The sequence below is a fragment of the Scardinius erythrophthalmus genome, assembly GCF_964197995.2.
Source record: "Scardinius erythrophthalmus genome assembly, chromosome: 1".
Taxonomy (NCBI): Eukaryota; Metazoa; Chordata; class Actinopteri; order Cypriniformes; family Leuciscidae; genus Scardinius; species Scardinius erythrophthalmus.
Window position 1 is genome coordinate 59430781 of NC_138221.1, and position 27391 is coordinate 59458171.

The 27391-nt window shown below is 38.5% G+C and overlaps 1 protein-coding gene across 3 annotated transcripts in view; it reads left to right on the top strand.

The window, feature by feature from the left end:
- The first annotated feature begins 254 nt into the window (after positions 1 to 254).
- tom1l2a (target of myb1 like 2 membrane trafficking protein a) overlaps positions 255 to 27391 on the top strand; it is a 54368-nt gene continuing 27231 nt past the window's right edge. For all 3 annotated transcript variants that reach the window (XM_081380538.1, XM_081380539.1, XM_081380537.1), the window contains exons 1-2: positions 255 to 319; positions 26930 to 27014. In XM_081380538.1, the coding sequence (XP_081236664.1) occupies positions 268 to 319; positions 26930 to 27014 (137 nt within the window). In that variant the 5' untranslated portion in view covers positions 255 to 267. The remainder of the gene's footprint in view (positions 320 to 26929; positions 27015 to 27391) is intronic.

Consider the following 27391-nt stretch of genomic DNA (forward strand, 5'->3'; position numbering starts at 1 on the left):
GCCTCCGCTATTTCTAAACTAAATTTCGAAAAGCAAACATGTCCATACATTCATGATTTTATAACGTAGTTTCCATACGTTTTTGTACATTAAGAGTATTTTGTAAATGAACTCTGCCGTGTTAAGACTTTGCCCATGATTGACAGCTTCCTCGATCAATAAATAAAAGGTTCCGCTTGTTTAAACCAATCAGACAGCTCTCTGGGCGGGGCTTATGCGCGCTGTCCGTCAGCCTCTCACCATCGGAGGATTGTTGTTGTCATCAAGATGGAGTTCTTGTTGGGGAATCCGTACAGCACTCCCGTTGGCCAGTGCATTGGTGAGTTAGCGGCTTATCGTAGCCTTTTCTTCAATGAAATATGTTTTAATAACAGTTAATGGACCATGTTTGTCCATTGTTCATTTTAAAAATGCTTGAAATTGTGTGTAGCATCTTACAGGAGCGTGAACAGTCAGCACTGTTAGCTACATTAGATGATGTGCTAGCCAGCATTTTTAATCTGGTTAAAACACAAAAATGTTACTAGGGAACTCTAATCATGTGTTTCTATAATGGAAAATTCATACCTAGCGAGTTAGAGTAAGTGTGTCGTCAGCAGATCTTCACTGTGACTGAGTGTGAAGCTGCTGAAGTCTCACTGGCTTCAATCAGAGCAGCATCTGTCTAACATTTACAATTTAGGAGTTACAAACTTAGTCTATACGGAGATATCACTTATCTCTGCTTATATATTTCATATTGATTAGCCTACTCTCAATCATGTAAGACTTTGCTCAGTACATCATTATAACTAAACAATCTGTCACATTCGTGTTCATCATGAATTAGCCTATGTAAAACACTTCTATAGCTAGTTTAAAAATAATGAAAAATAAATGACAACATGTCAATATCCTAATATATGTATATGTGTGTGTGTATATATATTAGGATTTACATTTTTTAGTATAGTATTTTTCCAGGTTAATAATTGCATTTCTTTCACAGTATTTTCACAGTAAGACTTCTCATGTATCTACTGCAATCTCAGACATTTCTTGTAAAAGATTTCAGTACTTTACTGGCAATTTTAGTCAAGGTTTTACAATTGTAATGTAAAAAAGAAGAAAAAAAGCTTGGTTTTGTTGTGAGTTTACAGTATTGGAAAATCATACTGTTTTTCTACAGTCCATAATGTACTATGAAGTTATGAATAGATTATGCTGTGGAGTTTTTTGATTCTTGTTGGCTTTATCTGTGTTGATGAACTTATTTCTGCTTCACTTTTAGCAGTTTGTGTTGTTGGTTTATTTTGAATGAGTATGTTCAGAGTTTATATGTATTAATTTTATTAACATTATTATTATTATTGGGTCATTTCACCTGAGATTTGGAGCCAAAATGAGGAATATCTGAATAACAAATAATGTTAAGATTAGAAATGTATCAGTTCAATTGCATAGAACATGCCTCTCTGATAGCCATAAATATTATTTTATTATTAAGTTGTCATGGCTGTAACTAAAAGTGTTCTAGATATATTAATATCCTTCTAGACTTTCATTTGTAATAAACTTTTCTTTTGAAATATTCATTTTTAAGGCCCTATATAGTTCAGTCCCATAGACATGGGGATCTCAAAGCAGCTCCATGTTCAAATTGTTGAATTTTACCCATTTTCAATTTTGACAGCAGGCAGCAGGCCCAGTTCTCTACAATAAACACATCACTCAAAAGCAACAGCTCTTATGTTTCATTTGGGAACACTGTCATTTAAATGGCTCAGTCATTTACAGATTACCTACACCCAACGATCATGTAGCCTATAGAGCTGGTAAGTCCCGCCCATCCGTAAAACCCCACTGGACCTCTAGATTGAAAAATCGTCAATGCAAGTGAATGTGAGAAAATAATTATTTTCTGGTCCCGTTTGAATTGTGCCATGAATGTGAACATATGTTGTCTGTGAATTTTTTATATAATTTTTCATGTTACGAGTTTGACAGTATATTGTATGATTCTTCGGCTAGCAGTTGTGGAAAAGACATAACGAGAAAGACTACATGTCGCCTATGTGACGTCACCCCATAACACATTTTCCCTCCACTTGTCAAATCACGGTGCTAATGCTGCGATAATCTATGGAGACAGATCGAGATGCCTGTGTGTTTTGTACCCAAATGTCACCATTCAAACCAAATGAGCCGTTCTTTCTTCAGAAACGCGTCGAAAGCAGCGAAGAGTTGTAGTCCACAAAGTGCTCTCACACTAAGTCTAACCGTATCAAGCTTCTACCCGCTAAATTGTAGCATTCTTCACACGAAAAATTATATTAAAAATTCACAGACAACATATGTTCACATTCATGGAAAAATTCAAACGGGACCAGAAAATAATTATTTTATCCTATTCACTTGCATTGACGATTTTTCAATCTAGAGGTCCAGGGGGGTTTTACGGATGGGCGGGACTTACCAGCTCTATATTAGTTCACTCAGAAATCAAAACCCATTGTTTTGATAAAGAAATACATTTTTCACTTTTGCATTTCTGTTTATTTTGTAATACTGAATGCACAAGTCAAGTCACCTCTAATTCTATAATGCATTGCTTACAATACAATACAGCTTGTTTCAAAGTGGCTTCACAATAGTAACAAATTCAAATTCTCCAGAAAAGCAACTCTAACAAGCCAGTAGTGTCATTCATTACTCAGTTCAAGTCAGTTCAGTTCATTAACTGTAAAATTCATCAGTTGTGCATACATGCTGTATATATAGTGTATTCGTGCACATATTCCATGCAAAAGCACCATTTTTAGAAGAGTTAAAATAGTTTTGAATTAAGTGTTTGCTTTTGCAAAAGATGTGTGACATTTTGCATGTTGTGTGCATGTTTTGTGTGTAGAGTTTCGAGAAATGGAGCCAAAGTCTGTATGAATGAGTCACTGAATCATTCATTCAAGAGATTTGTTCAAAAATCCTGATTCATCCATTAATGAAATATATATATATATATATATATATATATATATATATATATATATATATATATATATATATATATATATATATATATATATATATTATTAATTAATTATATATTTTTAAATAGAGAAATTAGCCTACATTTTATTTAGTTAACTTGTCTATTCAGAATTGTGGGAGAATCGTGATCTTTGTTTTAACCCTTTCACACGTAAATTCAAAATGTTCTATATAAGGCAACCATTATTTTAGAATGTGTCACCTTATTATTTCCATGGCGACTCGTCATGCTTGTCATGTGACACACCGCATCCACAATAGCGCTGTATGACAGATGCATCACTTTTATTTTGTTTTTCCATTATTCAAAATGTTCACGTCATCAACTACCTGATATTCCAATTCTCAAATATGTGGAAGTGAATGTGTTTTGTCATTTGTTGTGTGTGTGTGTGTGTGTGTGTGTGTGTTTGTGTCACTCATAAACATCATTTTATTTGTTGACAACTAGGCCTAGTATTCAGGTTTGATTGCAATTGCTAATAGTTGAAGTGTTATATATTGATTACTCTTAAAACCAGTTTGTGTTGGCATGTCTGGTCCTAAACTTGGTTACAGCCATCATAAAGCAACCATTTTCCAGTCACATGACTTTCCATTTGTTGCCAGTGCAGGTTTTGTGCAAACTAGTGCACATGTGGCATCTTTAACCACTCATTTTGCTTTCCCTTTTTTACATGAGCGGTTCTGCGAGGAAATCTATGTATGGCAGTTTATTTGCGTTTCAAAGTTGCGTGTGGTCACGGTGCATTTTCCTAGGCAGAGTTATCGCATAGCCTAGTGAAATCTCTGAGACCACAATATATTGTACATGTGTACATTGTGTAACTGATACAGTGGCATTCTGTATGCCCTGCATTTGCATGTTGCCTGCCTTTAGCACTGCCGTTTCAAAGGTGTCGTGAAATGGATTATTTTAATATACCCCTTAAAGGGATAGTTCACCCCAAAATGAAAATTCTTCATTGAATTTTGAATGAAGTTGTTCCAAACATAAATTTAATTAGTTTGCTGAACTCAAAAGAAGATATTTTGAAGAGTATGGGTAATCAAACAGCTGATGGGCCCCAGTGACCTCCAACTCTATATTGTTTTCAATCTAGTACATATTGAAATAAATAAGCTATCCCTCCTGTGGCCTTACACCAGGTTCACGTAAATTGATTGTTAATTATGATTGTTAATCATCACCCTGGTAATAAACAGGTTTAGGAAAGGACTATTAAATGAAATGTAGGCAAGTGAAAGAAACGCTCTCAGCCATCTTAAGTGGGCAAACTGCATTATCGCAACACTGATTTGATTTGGTATTTTGCGAACAATGGCTCACTACTTTTCAGCAGCTCACTTCTCCGGCCTCGGGCCTGTAGGTCATAAGTTGATCCTGCTGGTTCAGGATCTGCTGACCACAGGATAATATCTGAGCAGATGAGCGTTTTTATGAGGCAGATCATTGTTTTGTTAAAGCAGATGTCTTGTATTAGTATCTGACAGAACTAGCTTCCAGAAGGAAAGTGACAGTACAGAAGGGAAAAGAAGTGTCTCTCAGTCGTACACTACCGTTCAATAGTTTGGGAATCTTAAAGTTATTGTAAAGCCCTATTCAGGTAGATTTTTCATGGAGAAATCTGTGTTTCACAGGCTAACTTTGTCATTTTAATCCTGTTTTTCTCACACAACCTCAGTTATATTTCCAGGGCAAATGACCTACTGTTTTTCGGGCAACTCAACTCAACGGTCCTCTGAAAAATCCAATCCACTCCGAATGCAAATTGTCTGTTTGCGCAACAAGCATTCATGCTTTCCGTTCATTTCAATATGGATGTCATCTGACGAAAACATTTTATTACAAAATTAAAGGGTTAGTTCACCCAAAAATGAAAATTATGTCATTAATGACTCACCCTCATGTCGTTCCAAGCCCATAAGACCTCCGTTCATCTTCGGAACACAGTTTAAGATATTTTAGATTTTGTTCGAGAGCTTTCTGTTCCTCCATTGAAAGTCAATGGACATGTCACTGTTCATGTCCAGAAAGGCAATACAGACATCATTAAAGTAGTCCATGTGACATCAGTGGCTGATGAGTGACGTACAACACAGACGCGCTGCGCTATTACACTTCGCGAACTCACTCGAGGCACAGAGAGATGGAAATGAATAGTGGCATAAAGTCGTTATTTTTGTTTACTTTTTGCGCACAAAAAGTATTCTCGTCGCTTGATAAACTTAAGATTGAGCCACTGATGTCACATGGACTACTTTGATGATGTCTTTATTGCCTTTCTGGACATGAACAGTGACACGTCCATTGACTTTAATGGAGGAACAGAAAGCTCTCGAACAAAATCTAAAATATCTTAAACTGTGTTCCGAAGATGAACGGAGGTCTTACGGGCTTGGAACGACATGAGGGTGAGTCATTAATGACATAATTTTCATTTTTGGGTGAACTAACCCTTTAATAAATATAGCCAAATTGTGGAAACTGTGAAGACTGCTCATTTTAATATCAGTGTCAGGTAAGATACTTGTCTAGATGTCTCTGCTCACATATGTGTTTATTATGAACAGACACTTTGCTAAACTCTGAATGCCATTAAATAGTTTTTTTAATAAAAAAAAAAGTTTTAATCAATGAGTAGGCTAGTTCACGTCTAGAAAACACACTTCTACCTCTATAATAAACAGGAAGATGTTCGGCACAGACGTTGAGTGATAAGAATTGTAACTGAAACATCGTTTAGAAAACTACTCCCATCTGGTGTTGTCATGATTTTTTTTCATAATTTTTTTCGAACTTTGATACCATACCTTAAAAATATCAATATTTGTTAACATTTTCGATTCCACAGGGAAACCTGCCATATTGTCATACAGATAATTTGGTAATTTCGTTGTAATAGTTTACACACAGCACAGGGAGGCTTTATTTGAATCGTTGAACTACATAGGCTATACAAAGAAAGACAAGTAAACAGCCAGTAATAAAATAAGAACAAATACACAAAAAATCGCACACAATAACACAAATAAAAACAATAGAAAATAAAGAGAGAAATGAAATAAACACGGCTTTAAGTTTTTCAGGTGGGTCTTTCAGTTGTATTCAGGTCAGAAATACTATAGAAATTAAAGTAATCAAATGTAAAATAACATAACATCATAATAGTTTTCATTGTAAAAAATGAAATGCAGATTAATGCTTAACAATTAAAGTTATTCAGTCAAGAGCAGAGAGTGATTTTGTCTTTGGTTATTATCATGACAGACAGCAGCAGGTTTATTAGGCTACTGTCACTTTAAGAGTTTATGCACTGTTACACGACATGCGTTTTCTCAACCATGCTTACCTGAATACTCGGCAAGATGGGCATTTTGAAATAATTTTGTACGTATTAGACCATTTAAGCGCAACAAGCCACGTAAAATGAGTAAATTTGGCTCTTGCGAGTTGTTTGAGAGGCGGCTTTATGTGCGCGACACTTATAGATCAGTGTTGCATGTGCTTTTGGTGAGAGCGTGAAACCTGAGGGAATGACTAAAATCATGCGAAATACAAGCACTATTCAACCAGAGCGAATGAGACGAGTAAGTGAGTGAGTGAGAGGAGGCGGTGTGTGTCACTTCGCCGTCAGAGAGAATGATCTGTGTAAAAGTTGAAACCGTTTCAGATATTTCAGTATCGAAATGAGTGAGGTATAAGTGAGGAAAACAACAAGCTAGTGATCGTTTGGTACCAAAATGGGCAACACAAGTTCACAGTTACTGATTCATTTCCTGTGTCATAAAAAGTTGCACCTCTGCTCTGAAATTGACATGGTTGACTATAACAGTCAATACCAGTAACCACAACAGTACCAGAGATTAGTGCATAAACCAATTAACATAAACATTACGAGATTCAATTAAATCAATGGTATTAATAGTGTTTTTCAATAAATAAGCTATGCTTTAATTATTTTAAATAAGAAATATTAATATTTATTTTGAATATTTATAAGTACAGTTCTTAAGATCCTTGCAGTTTTGTCATGTGTCTTGAATATGGGTATCAAATTGAGTCTGTATTACTGATGCTGTGAATTCTGGTATTGCTTTTTTGTCATATTAGTTTTAGTTTTAGATTAGTACTGATGTACCAGTACCTTTTAGATCACTTAAATAGTTACTTCAGACATTTCTGGCTGTCAATTTAATTTTAGCTGCCTGCTGAAGTGACAACAAGATTATAGTGTTTGTCCAACTCCTCAGAGAGATTAAAGGATGATGGTAAAAGTGTTTCATCCCCTCCTCTCAGACCAAAGTGGACTTTATTAAGGATTGATACTGGCACACTGAGGCATGAACTTTTAAAGTCCCCCTGTGGTGAAAATCAAGCTTTTATTGTTGTTTATAAGTCTATGTGCTGTTTTTAATATGCTTTACGACAAACCATGTGCAAATTCATAAGTCAACATCATTGCTGAGTATTTTCTCTTTAAAACCAAAGACAGTCTCAAAAACGCGGTTTGAAATCGCCGGTGCTCCTTACGTCACAAACTAACTTGTAGTTGTAACCAATCAGGTCACGAGGGTGGGCTTTAGCATATCATTAACTATGACCGCTCTGAAGCAGTGGAGTCTCAAGGGTAGCCAGGTTATTCTGGTATATTTTTCTGTTATGAAAAATCATGTAGATTTAGCAATAAAGCGGGTAAATTATGTATATGATGTAAGCCTATATTACGATGTTTTGATGAACTATAATGCCTTTCTCCACTGATGTTGTAAGTTGTTCAAAGCCTTTCTAAGGATGCTGATTGTTAGAAGGCAGCTGTCTGACTGAGGGCGCGTTAGCAAAACATTAGAGGTCGACCGATAGTGGATTTTACCGATAACGATAGCTAGGTTGGGCCATACTTGCCGATAACCGATTAATGAACCGATAGTTTTTAAAATTGATACTGGATAAAAACAAATTGCACCTTGATCATTCATGTTAGTTTGATGGTTAACAAATTGTAAACAAATAAAAACCTTAATTTAAAAATGTATTAGTACATGTTAATTAACAAACAAACAATGAACAATCCTTATACAGCAGTTATTAACCATAGTTAATGTTACATATGGAATTTTATTGTAAGTGTTATCATTTCATATAAATCCAAACAGTCATGCTTAAAGATGGCCAACTTTAAATATCTACAACGCCAGAGCATTGAAATGACATAAATATTACATGTATAGTCTCACACTTTTGCTTCTATTTTATAAACACTTGATGATTATCTAATCAAAATAACAAAATACATATTAAAGTGATGATGGAAAAAATAACCGAAATCGAATGCTTTTCTGATTTATGTTTCTGTCGGCTGTATGAACATATCAGTTTGCTATCTTACATCTCTAGCTTTAAATATGCAACTTCTCTGCATATTAAATGCATAAAAGTGACTAGCTGGATATAAACTAATGCAAATAGATGTTAACAATTGTGACATTAAACATTCGGTTCGGACTTAGTTTATTTTTGTCAGTGTTTTAACCACTTGAGGTACTTGTACTAATGTTAGCGTCCTCTCAGCCTCGAAGGCAAACAAACAAACTGTTGTGCTGTTCTTTCTCTACTAATGCAGCATTTAGTCAACAAATTAATCGCTTTATAATGATATGAAAAAATACCTTTTAGCTGTTGGTGGTTTAAACGCGCATCTGAGCGCTCTCCACGCAGCGTGTGCTCTCAGTGCAGCACGCAGAATCACGTGTGGAAATAAACAACACGAGGCATCAGAGAAAGTTTTTATTACACCTCTAGAGGCCGCTCTTGTACTGCATGATGCCAGCAGAGCCTTCTCAGCTCTCTCTTACTGTGTAATGAATGACAGCGCGCGCTTCTCAGCCGCTCCAGCAACGGACGCAACCAGGAAAAACTATCGGTATGTATTTTTGCCGATAACGATATTTCCACCAATCAACTATCGGTGCCGATTAATCGGCAAAACCGATGAATCGGTCGACCTCTACAAAACATTATTAGCTGTTTGATAACGTAGTTCAGCCAAAGGTTAATCATATTAATTACTGTTATGTGTCCGACGTTGTAGAGAGCGATAAATAAAACGCATTATCATTCTGATGCATCGACTTGAAGACGAGCCTGAATGAGTGAGTGGAGGCGGGACTCATTTGCACATTCATGGGTCCACGTATATTAAATGAAGCAAGGGTGTAGAGTTACATTCAAGCTATTTTAAGGCATGAATAAAAAAAAATCACAGTAAAAAGCGTTTAAATGTGTCATTTTGGTGATCAAATATGAGTTTTAAGGGATAAAATTATTGACTACAGGGGGACTTTAAGGAACTCACAGAGAAGGACTTAATGAGTCTCAACATAAGTAGCTTTGGAATCTGAAGTGTTTACTAAGTGTTCAGCTTTACTAAAATATCACGCTGACAGCCAACTTTCTTGTGAGATTTTGTCGTTGAACCTCTGTATACAGTTGTTTTTCCCCCCAATATGAAACCAATTGAGCTACTTGCAGGGAAACATTTCACAAACCCCATGGTTCATGAGACAGTAACTGGAAGTACTGTAATGACTTGTGGTCAGTGTTATTTTAAACAAACTATTAAAAATAAATAACTAAAATGGAAGCTGAAAATAATTAAAAAAAATAAATTAAAAATAAATACTATATCCGTAAATAATACTAAAATAACTGCTTGTGGTTCAGGAAGTTCAGTCAGTTCATTCGGTGATGGATTTGTTAGTGTAACAATGGTGGCAAAGACGAGGCAAAAGTTTATTAAAGATAAAAATAAACAAAGATAATCCAACCAAGAAGCGGAACATAATCCTGACCAGGAACAAGAATGCAAAACACAAAGGCAGTGACTCCCAAACACAGACTAAAACACAGGGCTATATATTTATACACACAGGGAAACTAACAAGATGACAAGGAAACAAGAAACAACCGAGGGACTATTAAGAACTAATCAGTGTTGCTATGGTAACAAACAAGGGAACCAGGAACTAAACACAAGAGGAGAACAGAGGAACAATAGAAACAGAAAACACTTACAAGTCCTTGAAAAAGCACAACACTGGAATCGTGACTGCATGATTGAAAGCATAACATAATTATTTTTTTTTTTGACCAGTTCATTAAAAGAACCTTCTCATTGAGAATCAAGAGTCATTTGTTCATGAATCACTTTGTATCCAGCAGAGTTAAAGCACTGCAACTCATTAACATGACAGCAAGCACTGATACAGGTCAGGCTGTGGTGTTAAGGTCTCCAATGTGTGTGACTGTTTGGCCGTGTGGTGTTTGGCTGAGGTTGGTACGGCTGAGTCCATGTGATCCAGACTAGCACTGTTGGGCCAGCTGGACTGAGCTCTCGCTGTGTGTCTTGCCTGTTTTCCACTTGCTTTCTCTACCTGTCTACCATTTTCTAGCATACAATATTGTCCAAGTTTTATTTTCCTGCTCTTGTTTGTTTACTTATTGCCTCCTTTCGTCCTCCCCACAAATCTTCTTGAAGAGATTACTGGAGGATTTTCCATTAGAAGTTGACGGATAAAGGAATATTCTGGAGAAGTTAAGCTCAGTTAACTTGACAGCATGTGTGACGTTAATGCAAAAAATTATTTCATCTCCTTCCTCTTTTTCTTATAAAAATGTTATCATGAGTTACTTGAAGTGAATGAGGCTGGTTTTGGATAATTTAAAAGAAGTGTGATGCTTATAATAAAAAAAAAACGCATACACACTCATTCTTCTGCTAAAACTTGTGTATTATTTGAGCTGTTTAAATAATTTGTACAGTTTGTAAGTTGTAAAATGATAATAAAATCAGTAATATTACATTACATAAATATTACAACTTAAAATAAGTATTTTCTTTTTGAATATATTGTAAAATGAAATTTGTTCCTTTGAACAAATGTAAATTATGTGTTTTCAGCATAATTACTCTCTTTAGGGATGGGACGATTACCGGTTTCACGATAAACCACGATAAAATGTACTGACGGTTAGTAATATCGTTTAAAATTTTATTATCATTAAAACCGTGTTTGATTATCGCGATTTTAGATCCTTCTCAGCCAGCAACAGTCTGACGCAGGCGCAGCGCGCAATGTTATGTTTTTTATTCAAGAAGGAATTGCGGAAGGCAGTGACCGTGCTCGGGAGGTTTTTCAGCCTTTTAAAAGAACCAATTCTGATGTGTGGTCATATTTTGGCTTTAACAAGAGTCCTGAGGGAAACTTAATCAAAGATGGTCAGCCTGTCAGCAGAACATGACAAGAAAAAGTCGCTGCAATAACTTCTGCCGAGTCGTCTTGTGTGACCATCACCCACCGTTGTATAGCGAACGCAAGGCAAGTTAACTTTGACCTCAATACCAAAACTACGTCTGGGAAATAATTGGGCATGAAATGTTGTTTTAAGTATTTATTTATAAATGTAACTATTTTATATCAATAAATGTGAGGCTTCCGCAAAGAAAAGTTCGCAGCAAGTGGCTTAGCCAAAGACGAACGAACAAGTTCAAACAAGACTATTAAGAGTGACATTTAAGGGATAATAATTTATATTCATCATACACTTATTACACCGATTTTTTTTTTTTTACCACATAGGCTAATTACGGGGACATATACAACAATATTATGAAACTCTGTAAACAATAAATCAACTCTGATTATATTATATTCAATACAATTAAAAACGGAGACGCAAGATGGCAAGTTGTATTTGAATGAAACGAGAGAGCGCGTCCGTTGTGATGCATGTTGTAACGTCTGTCAGAGAGTTTGAAGTCTGCCCAGATGAAGAATACATGACAGTGCAAATGAACTGGTAGTTCCACGAGACTTTTATAGATGTTTTCTCTCAGTTAAGCACACTCTTCATACATGTCGAAGAGCGAATGTTAAAAGGGAAAAGAAAACACTAAAACACGCTACAAATCAAAGTAAACACATTATAATAAAACAACGGTCAGCAGTAAGAGCAGTCATCTTCCTCTTTGCGTGATCAATCTCACTCTCACTGTGCGTGCGCACTCACATAAAAACAGCATGCATACAATAACGTACGCCTTAGAAGAAGTTATCTTAAAGGCACATCCACATTCATGTCATGAACACTACTTAACACTAGGTGGCTGTTACAATGCATGTGCGCGGTTTTATAATGCGTTGCTATTGACGACCGTCATTATAAGGAAGGAAATGCTTTAAAAAGTGCATAGAGCTGCTTGTTTTATTTGTTGTTTGTTGATTTTCAAATATAAAACTTGTTGAAATGTCTTCAGAGTGAGCATCAACTCTTTTTGAACACTTTCATCTCGTTTTAACAAAACCATGATAATATTGATAATCGCGATAATTTTGGTCACTATTATCGTGATGTTAAATTTTCATACTGTCCCATCCCTAACTCTCTTCAGTGAGTCACATGATCCTTGACTCCACATGACAGTCTTCAGTGTCACATGATCCTTCAGAAATCATTCTAATATGATAATTTGATGCTCAAGAAACATTTATTATTATTATCAATGTTGGGGGGCACAACAAGGGACACAGTCGAATGCTTTCTCCAAATCCACAAAGCACATGTGGATTGGTACAGTACCCTGGAATAGACTTTCACGGGGAGGCTGAGAAGTGTGATCCCCCTGTAGTTGGAACACACCCTTCGGTTCCCTTTCTTGAAAAGAGGGACAACCACCCCGGTCTGCCAGTCCAGAGATACTGTCCCTGACCGCCACGCGATGCTGCAGAGGCGTGTCAGCCAAGACAGCCCCACAACATCTAGAGACTTGAGGTACCCAGGGCAGATCTCATCCACCCCCGGTGCCTTGCCACCGAGGAGCTTCTTAATTACCTCTGTGACTTCAGCTTGGGTGATGGACGAGTCCCACTCTGAGCCCTCTTCCTCTGCTTTCTCAATGGAAGAGGTGTCGGTCGGATTGAGGAGATCCGCTAAGTATTCCTTCCACCGTCCGAAGAGATCCCCAGTTGAGGTCAACAGCCGCCCACCTCCACTGTAAACAGGTTTCTAGGAGACTGCTTCCCCCTCCTGAGGAGCCGGACGGTTTGCCAGAGTCTCTTCGAGGCCAGCTGATAGTCCTTTTCCATGGCCTCACCGAACTCCTCACAGGCCTGATTTTTTTTTTGCCTCCACGACCACCTGGGCTGCAGTCCGCTTGGCCTGCCGGTACCCGTCAGCTGCCTCAGGAGTCCCACAAGCCATCCAGGCCTGATAGGACTCCTTCTTCAGCTTGACGGCATCCCTTACTTCCGGTGTCCACCGACTGCTGCAGCTCCGAGCGGCTGTGTCGACAATGGAGGTGGAGAACATGGTTTACTCGGACTCAGTGTCTCCAGACTCCCTTGGGATCCGGTCGAAGCTCCGCCGGAGGTGGGAGTCGAAGATCTCTCTGACGGGACTCACAGTACGTTTGGGTTTGCTGAGTCTGTCCAGCTTCCTCCCCCGCCATCGGATCCAACTCACCACCAGGTGGTGATCAGTTGACAGCTACGCCCCTCTCTTCACTCGAGTGTCCAAGACATACGGCCGGAGGTAGGATGAAAGTCGGCCATCGACCTCCGGCCTAGGGTGTCCTGGTGCCATGTGCACTGATGGACACCCTTATGCTTGAACATGGTGTTCGTTATGGACAAGCTGTGACTAGCACAGAAGTCCAATAACAGAACACCGCTCGGGTTCAGATCAGAGGGGCCGTTCCTCCCAATCACGCCCCTCCAGGTTTCACTGTCGCTGCCCACGTGGGCATTGAAGTCCCCCAGTAGAACGACGGAGTCCCCAGTCGGAGCACTTTCCAGCACCCCTCCCAGAGACTCCAAGATGGTCGGGTACTCTGCACTGCTGTTCGGCCCGTAGGCACACACGACAGCGAGTGACCTGTCCCCGACCCGTAGGCGCAGGGAAACGACCCTCTCGTTCACCGGGGTGAACTCCAACAAATGGCGTCTGAGCTGGGGGGCTATAAGCAAACCCACACCAGCCTGCCGTCATTCACCGTGGGCAACTCCAGAGTGGTAGAGAGTCCAGCTTCTCTCAAGGAGTGTGGTGTCTGAACCCAAGCTGTGCGTGGAGGTGAGCCCGACTATCTCTAGTCGGTACCTCTCAACCTCCCGCACAAGCTCAGGCTCCTTCCCCGCCAGCAAGGTAAAGTTCCACGTCCCTAAAGCCAGTTTCCGTGTCCAGAGATCGGGTCGTCAGGGCCTTCGCCTTCGACTGCCGCCCGATCCACTATGCACTATACCCTTAGGGTCCCACAGGAGGGTGGCCCCACGTCATTCCTTTGGGCTGAGCTCCAGGGTGGGGCCCCGGCTGTGCTATGCTGGGCGATGTCTTGGTCCTTGATAGAGCCCGACCGATATATCGGCAGGCCGATATTATCGGCCGATATTAGGCATTTTCAAAACTATCGGTATCGGCATTTATAACGGCCGATAAATTAATATTTCAAAAATAAAATAAAAACGGACGAAACACCCTTCAACCATGTTATGAGGGTTGCCGTTGTATAGTTTGTCCACCAGAGGGCACTCTACACCGTCCCTGTTGGCAACACTCGTGTATAACGCGCCACACATTCAGCAACCTGTTGATCCAGCCAGAGTCGGGCAGAGAGAACCGCGAGTGAGATCAGCAGTGAATTGTGTTCATGGTGAGTTGGTAACGACTCACGAGACATACATTGCTTGAATAACAATTAAAAGAACATCCCTATCAGTTCTCTTAACTCAAATAAGGATGACAAAATTCGTGACTCATGTCCAGTTTTGCTGCGGTTAAATAAGCCGAGAGTGAAGCGGAACAACGCGACGTAGGCTATATTCACATAAAATGTTAACACTGCAGTTCACAAAAGTTCATAATGTGCATGTGCTTTAATGCTTTGTCGGTTAAACATTTAATTTTAAATGCTGATGCGCTGTTCTAACGTGTGCGTTTCTCAGCGCGTACATGTGAAGCTCACATGCACTAAAAGCCTTTCTAGTACCAGCGCCTGGATACTGGACTAAGTTATCTTTCGAGTATTATTGTGCTAATACTGTTAAATACACACAAGATTTACATAAACAATGTCGGTTGTCCGCTTGTCAAATGCGTGTACATTAGACGTGTCGTGCTCAGCTCTTAAAGAGACAGTAGCAAATGTAAACACATTGCCGCTTGTCCTTAAAGGGATAGTTCACCCAATAATAAAAATGATCTCATTATTTACAGGCACTCTAATGTTGTTCCAACTGTATTAATTTCCTTCTAATATTTTTCTAATATTAATAGTTTGAAGAATGTGGGTAACCAAACAGTAGCTGGTCCCCATTGACTTCCAAAGGAGAAAAATATACTATGGAAGTCATTGGGGTACATCAACTGTTTGGTTACCCACATTCATCCAAATAACTTATTTTCAACAGAAGAAAAAAACAACTTGAGAGAGTAAATTATGACAATTTGAATTTGTTGTCAATTTGAATGTGAAATTGTTGTTTTTGTTCAAAGGACTAAACGTTTAGTCTTAAAAAAAAAATCTTAAGTTTGTATTTTTATACATTTTATTTATCAGAACTTTAATATATTTTGATGTTCCTCTGTTCTGTTGTGACAATACAAGAAACAAGTTTCTTTTTAAAATGCATTATCATATTAGTTTAGTTAAAACTCATAAATAACTACAAATAACTAATGTTAGGGAAATTTGTTAATGTTTTGTTGCGCGTTTCTGAAAAAAAAAAAATATATATATCGTCCGATATATCGGAATATCGGATTTTAAAACCAACAAATATTTGTACCGGTATCAGCCTTTATCAAAATCCTTTATCAGTCGGGCTCTAGTACCCATCAAAAGTTTGTACACACCAATTGTAAAGTGTGTCCAAACTTACTGTACTATAATACACATAAATAATATTACTACTGTATTATAATATACACATAAATAATATCGGCCGATATATCGGTATCTGGCTTTTTTTATCGGTATCGGCATCGGCGCCCAAAAATCCATATCGGTCGGGCTCTAGTCCTTGATAGATTGTGTCTCATAATGGGCTTCTGAACCGCCCTTAGTCTGACCCGTCACCTAGGACCTGTTTGCCTTGGGAGACCCTACCAGGGCAATATAGCCCCGGACAACTTGGCTCCTAGGATCATTCGGGTACTCAAACCCCTCCACCACGATAAGGTGGCAGTTCAAGGAGGAGTGTAAGAAAATTTTGTACATTTTAAAGTTAAATTCATAAATCTGGTGCAAAGTTCAAAATTAAGAGCTCCAACCCATATTCAGTGTGCAACTTGAACAAAGAAGAAGTCAGTGCATTGACTTGGACCTGAAATTTTAAATGGGACTCAGACATCTTTTTAGTTGTGATATAGTTTCTCAGTCTACATTACACTACATACTACTGACTATTACTAAAAATAATATTATAATATTATTCCTATGACAGTAATATAGCTATATTTTGTAAAACAAATGCACTGAAAAATAAAAGAAACTTTCATAATTAGTTTTGTCTATTTCTGTACATGCAAGAGATAAACCTGTGAGCTTTTATTTTGATGGAAAATGCAGTCAAGCTTTTATTTTGGTTTGCTTTTAAGTTTATAAACGTCTCATTACAAATGCTGAAATGTTTGAAAGTGTAGGCCTATACTTGCATTATCATGTTTTTATATAATGATTATATATGCAGGGGCATAAAATGGTCTTAAAGTGACAATAATATACTATTTATGCGATGCTAAAGGCTACGTATGCTAACTGTTGCGATAATAAATACACGTTTATGGAAAAATACATGTGACTGCTTGAAGAATGTAGACAAATCATATATGATTATAATCATAGTGATTTTGTGCTTTATCGTATTGTTGATACCAGACTAATGTATCCGCATACGTCATAACATGCACTCCGGTTAACTTTTTTGTCCGTGATCTCTATCTCCGTTGATCTGACTGAAAGGATAACAGTAAAGAGTGACGGAGAGATCGCTCAAACCTCCTCAGATCGCAATCATCACATCGTTTCATGGAAAATTTATATTTTATCTTTGTATAATAAGATAATAAAAGATAATTTAGGCTATCTTTTTTTTATGTGTAAGCCTTTGGACTTAAATGCCTTGATGGAGTTGTTTTTTACATTCATGTGGTCACAAATAAATGGAAGCAGGTGTGACTGAATACATATGTCTTCTCTCTATATGTGAAATGTTAAATACCAGTTTGATTCAGCATGATTGATGTGCACTACTGACACAAATTGATAAACTATTGTCACTGTAAATTTTTTTTATTGTAAAACATTGGTTAAATATTGATGCTGGAAGTCTTTAAGTAAAGACCAAATGTTTGCTCTGTCATGCTCATTTTGCAATCTAGCTAGTTTTCAGTCAGCTGATGAGTTGGTGGGATTTCAAAATAAGTACTACCTACTCCGAGAGTATGCGATTTCGGACACAGCCTGTGTCGTCTTAACAAAGTGTCTTACAGCCACAGCCAGCCTACAGGAACATGCTGTAGGACAGGAGTGGAAGAAGAGGGCTAGTATGAACTCTGCTCTGGTGTCTGGCAGTATCTGTAGTCTTCTCTCCGCCTCGACACATCCATCAGTTTGATAGAAGAGCAGCTCAGAGGTATGAATTAGGCATGAAGTATTTCCTGCGGCTCGGCAGACTAAAGGAAGCGGCCTCACCCATCCGTGAAAGTGGTGTTATGCTCCAGACACTTCCCAGTTTGTTGAGGGAAAGTTCACTGGCACTGGCAAGCTAATGTCCAGTGCTGTGAATTAGGCTTGCTGTGCCATGTGTTACCGGTGTTACACGGTGTTCAGCCATACACCAATTGTATTACTTGGCCACAGCGGCACCACCCCCACTGTCATTTTGCTTTTTTTCTAATAGAAACAAAACCCATTTAGTTCAGTTGGACAACAGACGCTACAATTATAAACTGATAGCGTCTGCTTTGCTCCATAAAGCACAAGCTGCAGAGTCACAGCACAGTGCAACAGGAGTTTAGATTTCACTTATCACGTGACGACAGTTTGGAGAGTTGACTGACAGGACGATGTTGGTGGATTTGGTGCACAACAGATCCTGAGCCTCATTGACAAATATCCCATCTTGTAAGATGTGTGTTCAGTACTGTACACAGAGTACTCGGGATCGTGAATTCGACAGTGAAAAGTGAGCGCGCATTAAAAACTGATTTAAATACCCCGCATATTGATAGCTGCTCCCTGATGCCTGCAAAGGGAGCTCAACGCTAAGGATTTTTTTCTACTAACCTGGCCGGCCCAGTTGTTTAAATTTATACTTGCCCTTCCAAAATTTTCACTGACCCACCACAAAAAATAAAGGCATAGTTATTGTCTTCGTTGTTTTTGACTCATAACCTTAATAAATCAGGTTGTGACACCAACAACTACTAGCCTTACTCATATAAATTTCAAATATTGTTAAAGACAAGCAAACTGTCAGTAATAAAATAAAAACAAATAATCAAATTACGAGCAATAGCACAAATACAATAGAACAAACATACAAAATAAAATAAACACTGCTTTTCATGTTTTTCAGGTAGGCCTAAAGGCCTGTTCACACCGGGACGAATTTCGCGTGTGATATTCGCCGACGTTTAACGCCTCGTAACTAAACAAAGGGCGCCAATGTGAGTGTGCACACCGACGTGAAAAACGCCACGCGTAAAAGCGTCATTTTTTAAAAAACGCCTCGGGTTCGTGTTTTTGGTTTGACGCGCCGCGTCAAAAACTATCCGACCAATGAGATTGGCGCTTTTGCTCACGTGTCTAGAGCTTCTGAAGTTACAGTAAAACACAACTTGAGGGCGCTCAAACACAAAACGGTCTTGCCGAGCACACATACGTAACGGCGAAGAAGATATATGCCGAGTAGCGTCTAAACACTGCCGGGAAGAAATAAGACGAGGAAGATGCAAGGCAAGATGAATGTAGAGCTGCTGGTCTCGTTGGTGTCGGAACATAAATAACTATGACAAACGCGACAGCGACTACAAAAATCTTGATAAAAGAGAACTGTTATGGAGTGGTATTAAGCGCCATCTAATGTCAGGGAATGAATTTGCATGTTCACTCGGCTCATCGTCAGCGAAAATCGCTTGGGTATGAACACAAAAAACGCGTTGAAAAACGCTGGCGAATAACGCGCGCCGATATTCGTCCCGGTGTGTACGGGCCTTAAGTCTAACAGTAATTTTCAGGTAGAGAAAATGAATAATCAAATGTAAAATAGCACTGCATAGTCTTCACTGTATAATTAAATATAGAGTAATCCTTTTTAAAGTTAGAAAAGTTATTCAGCCAAGATCAGTGAGTGATTTTTTTCTTTGTCCTTTTTTTGTTTGATTAGCATTAAAACAAAGCAGCAGGTTTATTAGGATGCTGTCACTTTAAGAGCTGCACGGATCCAATACTGTTACACATGAGTTTTATTTCTGTACTTTTTTATGTTCACTTAAGATATAACAGGCTATGTTTACTAGGACAATCGCCTAGACCGGAATTTTGTTGATGTAATTTTGTGTGAATATCCGTTTAAGCGCAAGAAGACATGAAACAGATCTCAATTCAGCGTTCACATATGGGTATGTGTATGGGTCAGTATGGGATTTACCTGTTAGATTCATAGATGTAGTAGGCTCAGATGGATCGCTTATACAGAATCGCTTAAAGGTGACATATTATGCCCCTTTTCACAAGATGTAATATAAATCAATGGTGTCCCCAGAATGTGTCTGTGAAATTTCAGCTCAAAATAACCCCCAGATCATTAATTATAACTTGTCAAATTTGCACCTTTTTGGGTGTCAGCAAAAACGATTCTGCATGTTACATTGATTCTCCATCTGTGTCTGTGGGATTTCAAAACAAATTACAAAACAAAACAAAGTTACTGGGTTGTCACTTTTCAAGTTTTCTGGGTTGGTAGATGCACCGGAGACCCAATTATAGCGCTTAAACACGGAAATAGTCAGATTTTCATGATACGTCACCTTTAAACTAGTCGATTTGTTGTTTGCAAAATTTCTGATGAAATGTTATGGAAATTAGACGTGGTGCCTTTGATATGGGGATGAATTCTACATAATCTGTGGAGAGATGTAACTGCTGCACCTTCCACATTTGGTCGTGGTGTTTCACTGTGGCCAAAGCACAGATCTGTGGTCAGCCACCCTAGTGACTCAAATCAAAATTGGAACTGAAACTGAAGTAGCTTTGTGGAAATGTATGTTGCCTAAACACATACTTGAAATAACACAAAATATCTAGATGAACAGAAGTTTCAATGTGTATTTCTGTTGTTTGTACGGATGTTCATTAGTGCTTTGCTGCTCATGCATGCAGCGTTGAGAGCTTTTCGAGTAATAAACACATGTGAGCACTCTTAAAGGGATAGTTCACTTTGAAATTCAATTTTGGTATGTTTTAGCTTACCTCAAGGGCATCCAAGATGTAGGTGTCTTTTTTTCCGCAGTAGTTTCAATTTGGATATTTTTAGGTCAAACCGTTCTTGTCTGTCAGTCGTATAATGCAGGTCTATGGTCACTATCTCAAAGAGCATGCACAGAGTCCAAATGAAAACAATTCCCCATCGTCCAAATTAAACAGTTCCCCATCGTAAGTAAACATTGATGGCCTAAGACACGAAACGAGCGGTTTGTGTGAGAAAACGAACAGTATTTATATCGTTTTTACCTCTTATACACAGCCACGTCCAAATGATCTGAGGGCGCGCGCGCATCCTGGTGTGTGACGTGTACGCAGACTGGTGCATAGATATATACACTAGATGTCGCCTTAAAGACATTCGTTCCAATGAACTGCCGTAGACAAGGCGACATCTAGTGTATATATCTATGCACCAGTCTGCGTACACGTCACACACCAGGATGCGCGCGCGCCCTCAGATCACTTGGACGTGGCTGTGTATAAGAGGTAAAAACAATATAAATACTGTTCGTTTTCTCACACAAACCGCTCGTTTCGTGTCTTAGGCCATCAATATACAAATATACTATACAGGATACAAATGTACTGTTTATATAAAGCAATTTCCCATATTGATTTTTCATGGGTTTTATCCATATTTTGAATTATTCTTTGCATTGTTTGTTTTTTGTCGTAACAGAAAATTAGCAGAACTTGGTGAGGACTTTTCACGTTATTTTGGGATCAGCGTCTCTGTGCAATTGTCATGAATTTTGTCAATGCCTAAAATTCGCATGAAATGGAAGTTGTGATATTCTTTCTTCCCTATTGTGACGTATGTGAAACGGCTTCTCGAACAAGAACAAATGCAGGGCGGGGCTTGATTTGTCTATATAGGTAATTGATTGGCTATTGGTGGATCTCATGTGAGTGACAGGTTGTCAGTAAACACATCATCAGAGAAGAGAAGACACTGCAAGATTTATTTTGATTAAAGATTACGAGGCACTTGAATTAAAAAAAAAATTATGATGTGCACGGATAAATAATTTATATTAAACACTGCAATATTCGACAAAAGAAAAATAAGAATTGTCCATTTTGATTAGATGGTGACTTTAATAAACACGTTGCTTGATCTACTGTAGGCCTATCTTGTATACAGTACATTTTTGTGTACCCTCAATGAACACTATACATAATGTTCATTGAGGTCACAAAGCTCTCTACAGAGTCATTTTATTTCAACCACGTTATCCAAATATTGTGACCAATATGCATATATTATTTAAAAATAACCATTTATTTAACTAAATTTTTACAAATTGTACAGATTTTCCCTCAACATCAGCACAGAAAGTGCCAAAAACAAAATCTACATTCTACTTGTGTCTGATGGTGAAACTGACAGCACAGTTTCCAAATGTCTACAGGAAAGTGTACAGGAAACAGAAGTCATTTTACATGTGGAATGTGCTGATGTCCAAATTGTGAACATTTCACCTGCTCGATCATTTCTATTTTGCTATATTTTGTCATCGGTCCCCACCCTTATCCTGAGTCACTCACCAGGAAACAAAGCCAGCTTCATGTTGTGCCACAGTGAAATCTCACTGAAGTGTACATCCTCAATAATGTGCCATTAACGGTTTGTTGCCTTAAAGGGGACCTATTATGCCTCTTTTTACAAGATTTAATAAGCCTCAGGTGTCCTCAGAATGTGTCTGTGAAGTTTCAGCTCAAAATACCCCTCAGGTTCTTTATTATAGCTTGCCCTAAATGCCCCTATTTGGGCAAGAGCAAAAACACACTTTTTGGTGCGTGTATCTTTAAAATGCAATGAGCTGCTGCTCCCAGCCCCCATTTCCAGAAGAGGGCTGTGCCTTTACAGCACATGCTTCGTAGTACCCCAGAGTGCAGTCTGGACGATGGGGCGGGGCGACACTTTTAGGCGGGGCGACACGTGTCACTCCGCCCACACCCAATTTAATTGGTTTATAATACCGCAATCTTATTGGTGTAGACGATTCAGGTCTGAGCATGCGCATTCCTTTCAGTTCGATTTTATGAATGATTTGGCCGTATTAAAGAAATATTAAATGCTAACTTTAATCGTAGGCTATATGTTGTCGGTTTACCATGGTAATTTTAGTTAAGATCTATTGGCTAATGTTTTATTGTACTTAAGAAACAGAATGGATGAAGTTATTGTTTAAAAACGAACGCAGGCCTACTTCAAAGAGATGTTTTACAAACTCGATTTTACTCAAAGGATGAGAATTCACTGTAAGAATGTAAAAGCAGCTGATTTTCATTTTTAAAGCACGACCGTTTTTTGTTGTCATTTTTTTAGCGAGATGTTGTCCAATGCGTGCGTTATTTGGTAGGCTACAGTGCAAATAAAATGTTTAATGGCAAACTCACGTTTCTTTGTTAATAAAATGAGGGCCTGTTGGTTCTGTAAAATCCCTATGTTATAGTTTTAAAGATTCATGTTTTATAAGTGTCGACCGTAGGCTACAATTCGACTATCTGTTACTGTGACATCATCAGGCCATTGGGTTTTGTGCGTTGGCTACAATAGAATTAAAACCGTGTAGTGCTGAAATGTGAAAATAAATAAATATGTATTTACTAAAACAGATTTATTATATCGATCTGGGCTTGTATACTATTTGGTAGGCTAGCCTATTATTGTCTTATTTGTCACTGTGGTTTTGCTTTAAAATAAAATAAAACAAACTTTCGGATTTATCCGATGTTTTACTGAAATACAGTGAATTATCATCATTTGTGTAAAATCCCGAGTTTGTGTTTATTCACTGATCCTAATGGAAAAACGAAGAAGCATTTACGAATGATTTGAAATTCCGGAGCCCTGCATGACATGCGGAAAAATATTGTCTAGCCTATATCAGCCTAGAAATGATCTCTCCTTTGATAGCCTATATGCCAGTAATTTCATGCTGTCATGATCATTGCTCACTAAAAGTGGCACTGACTTATCTGCTGGGTAAATTAATAAATATAAGAGTAGGCTATCTAAATTTCAAACAGTAATTTATCAGCAACATATTTCGTGATATTGCCTAGCCCTAAAACTGCTCAATATTAGCCTAAAGCTTACAATATGATTTTTTGTAAAGCTGCTTTGAGACGATGTGAATTGAGCGCTATACGAATACATTTTGACAGTAACTTCATCTAACTTGACCCGTAAATTCAGCAAAATATTATCCAATTGATCATTAGGCTACTGAAATCGGAAATCCCCATGGTTATCATCACTTAATATTTCTGTAGTATGGCCAAACAGCGTCGAAGTCGTAGATCATTCATAAACTCCTACCATAGACTCGTACATAAAGGAATGCGCATGCTCATGCCTCAAACGGCTACGCCAATTAGATTGCTGTATTATAAACCAATAAAATCGGGTGTGGGCGGAGCGACACGTGTCGCCCCGCCTAAAAGTGTCGCCCCGCCCCATCGTCCAGACTGCACTCTGGGGTTACTCCATGCTTCAGATACTCGGGTCAACAACAAAACAAAAAGTTGCGTTTATGAATTACACGTTTTCGGGTTAAAAATGAAAATGACAACGACAACATAGCTTTGGTCTATTCGGAGATAATGGTTACTTTAGCCACATTGGCTATACAATTTGCAAAGATTCACAAAATGTAAATAACGATCGTTCTGGATATGAAGTTGTATCACAAGCAGTTGGTATTGATCCATCTTTGAGAATCTACTTTTTTGCAAATCTTGCATTATACTGACCCTTGTTTGCAAAATAGTTTGGTGTAAAATGTTTCACATATGATTTTACCTATTTTTTTTTGTCACATTCCCTCAGTAAATAAAATTAGGCTAATCCACTGCGTCCTCGGTGCTCAGATGCCAGGAGTTTATGGAGACTCTTATGGTCATTATTATTATTATAGCCAACAACAGAACAGTTATGTTTATGTAGCTGAGACATATCACTTGCTGCTCTAGTGGGGATATAAACATGGCAGATTGTGTGTGGCTCACTCAGGGCGGGATCTATGCTAATAGGGCAGAGATCGCCACCCGTCGTGGGTGGGGCTTGCCCTAGGGCGAAAACTGGGACACCTCGTTTTGAGACAGTTTCTGTTTCATGGGGATTATATAAAAAAAAAAAAAAAAAAAAAAAAGAGTGGGTGAATTTTTACCAGCATAGGGAGGTCGTTTACACACACTGACACACACTGACGTACAAGCACCATGTAAAAGTGAATTTTGCACAATCTGTCCCCTTTACAAAAAAGCCAGTCAGACGTGTGAAAGCACATTTTAGCTGTAAGCACTCATGTAGGAGAATCACTCCCGAGTTACCTCACACCTGATTTCAAAAGAGTGTGACACTAGATATTATTTCATCACACTCTTCCGTTTTATTATGAAACACATAATGGGGATTTCTATTTGCTAAAAGTACAACTGTAACTCCTCACTGTCCCATTACTGTGTAAACCGACCAATTTTGGCCTGAAGAGCACCAGTAGTTGAATAAGGTTTAAACCTTATCTTGTGCTACTTTTGTGTAAGCAATGAGGAAAATGACATCTGACAATTGAGTAATAATCCAGGCTAGGTAAATTGAGGTCAAGCCTCCCTCACAGATGGGTGGCAGTAAAGCTGACATCTCTTCTGCTAGATGCTGATCCACTCATCGAGTGTTTCAGGTCAGCAGTGATAGGGAGTAACTGAAAGTTTCACCTCAGCCACTTTAAAGGTGCAGTAAGTGATTTCTGAGAAACGCTGTTGAAAGTGGATCAGACCGAGCAGTACAACATACTTGTAGCCAATCAGCAGTAGGGGGTGTGTCCACTCATGATGGGGAGGAGATAGAGTGAGCCAATCAGCAATAGGGGGCGTGTCCTCTCATGATGGGGCAGAGAGAGAGTGTGCCAATCAGCAGTAGGGGGTGTGTCCACTCATGATGGGGAGGAGATAGAGTGAGCCAATCAGCAATAGGGGGCGTGTCCTCTCATGATGGGGCGGAGAGAGAGTGTGCCAATCAGCAGTAGGGGGTGTGTCCACTCATGATGGGGAGGAGAGTGAGGCAATCAGCAGTAGGGGGCGTGTCCACTCATGATGGGGCGGAGAGAGTGAGCCAGGGGTGTGTCAACTCATGATGGGGTGGAGAGAAAGAGCCAATCAGCAGTAGGGGGCGTGTCCAATCATGATATATATTATGTCTATGTAGTATTTTACATGTTCCCCACTAGATCCATTTGTTCAGCCAATGTCAGACGGGGAGTATTCTCAAAACCTTTATGAGAACAATCATTATATTTTGCAATACATTTTTATGACAGTAGTGGGGCAGAAATGACACATTTCACATTTATTTGCAATTTATTTTTTGTGCCAGATAAATATTTACTCTGGTTTTTAGATATTTTAGACATTTTTGTAGGGCACTATGATTTCTGCGATGCGAACGGAATACAGAAAAAAGTTAATGGAAAAAAAATCATTTGGAATAAAATGAAAGAAAATTTTGGAGAGAAATGTAATTTCATAGAAGCCCTATTTATGTAAAAAAATAAATAAAAAAAAATAGATTGAATGTTGGTTGCTATGTTTTGTTAGTATCTTATGTAGTCTGTCTTGACAAACTACAGTTTTGAAATAGTTTCCCCAGAATCAACTGTAATTGCCCTGCAAAATGGACTTCCCAGGGTATTTCACCGTCTTAAGTGTCATTTCAATATGAAGGGAGCGAAGTTCGAAGGGCACTGCAAATAGTGTTGGCATCATCCCAATACTGCAAGAACGCTGACTAAAGGTGGAGAAGAGTTAATGCTCCACCATATTTATAAAGTTCAATTAGTCCCAGGTGTAAGTTGCGCATGACACAACAGTTGCAACTTAACTATTATGATTACGGTTAATTAAGATAAAAGACTAATATCTAATATAACCAAATTGCATTTATTTTAATTTCAAACATCGCAACAGACCTTTCAGATCACTCAATTTAGCGCTTTCAAATATTCATATATATACAGATTCAATTCATTTAAATTTATAATAAATGTATATTTATATAAATACACATTGATCTATACAGAACATGCATAAAAGTATGATATTTATACTATATTTATAGATGTATATTATCTCTATGTTTGATGTTGCTGCAGGGTGTTGTTCCATATGAACACATTTTGTCAAGTGAAGTGAACTCTAACAGATATCCTGTGCTCAGGGAATAGTGAGCAGTGAACACTACGTAGGGACCCTGTCGATTTGAGTTCTAGACGTGGTCCTGTGTCTGGAACTCATAATTGAGTTTGCGTCAGTATTTGAGTCGGCCTGCTGATCCGTGTGTTTGTTTCTCACAGAAAAAGCCACAGATGGCTCGCTGCAGAATGAAGACTGGACACTCAACATGGAGATCTGTGACATCATTAATGAGACCGAGGAAGGGTGAGAGACCAACACACACATGAACACATGCGCACAGATCTTGCTGATGACTCACAGCGACTCTCACGGACTCATTCACAGCAGACTGACTGGGAATGTGCTGTCGTAGCGTTGTGCTCCAGCAGTAATGGGTTCTCACAGTTCCTCTTGGCCTGTTTACAGCAGACGTTGAAAACCATAAAATGTCTGAATTTCTTTCGAAAGAAGAATGTTTACAACTAGTTTTGTCTGCACAATGAAATTCAGTGCGATCCAAAACAATTGTCTTTCATTTGATGTAGGGATGCACGATACATCTGCCACCATATCGGTATCGGCTGATAAATGTTCATTTTTAAAGTTAGCGATATCGGCCCTATAAGAAAATTTGGCCAATA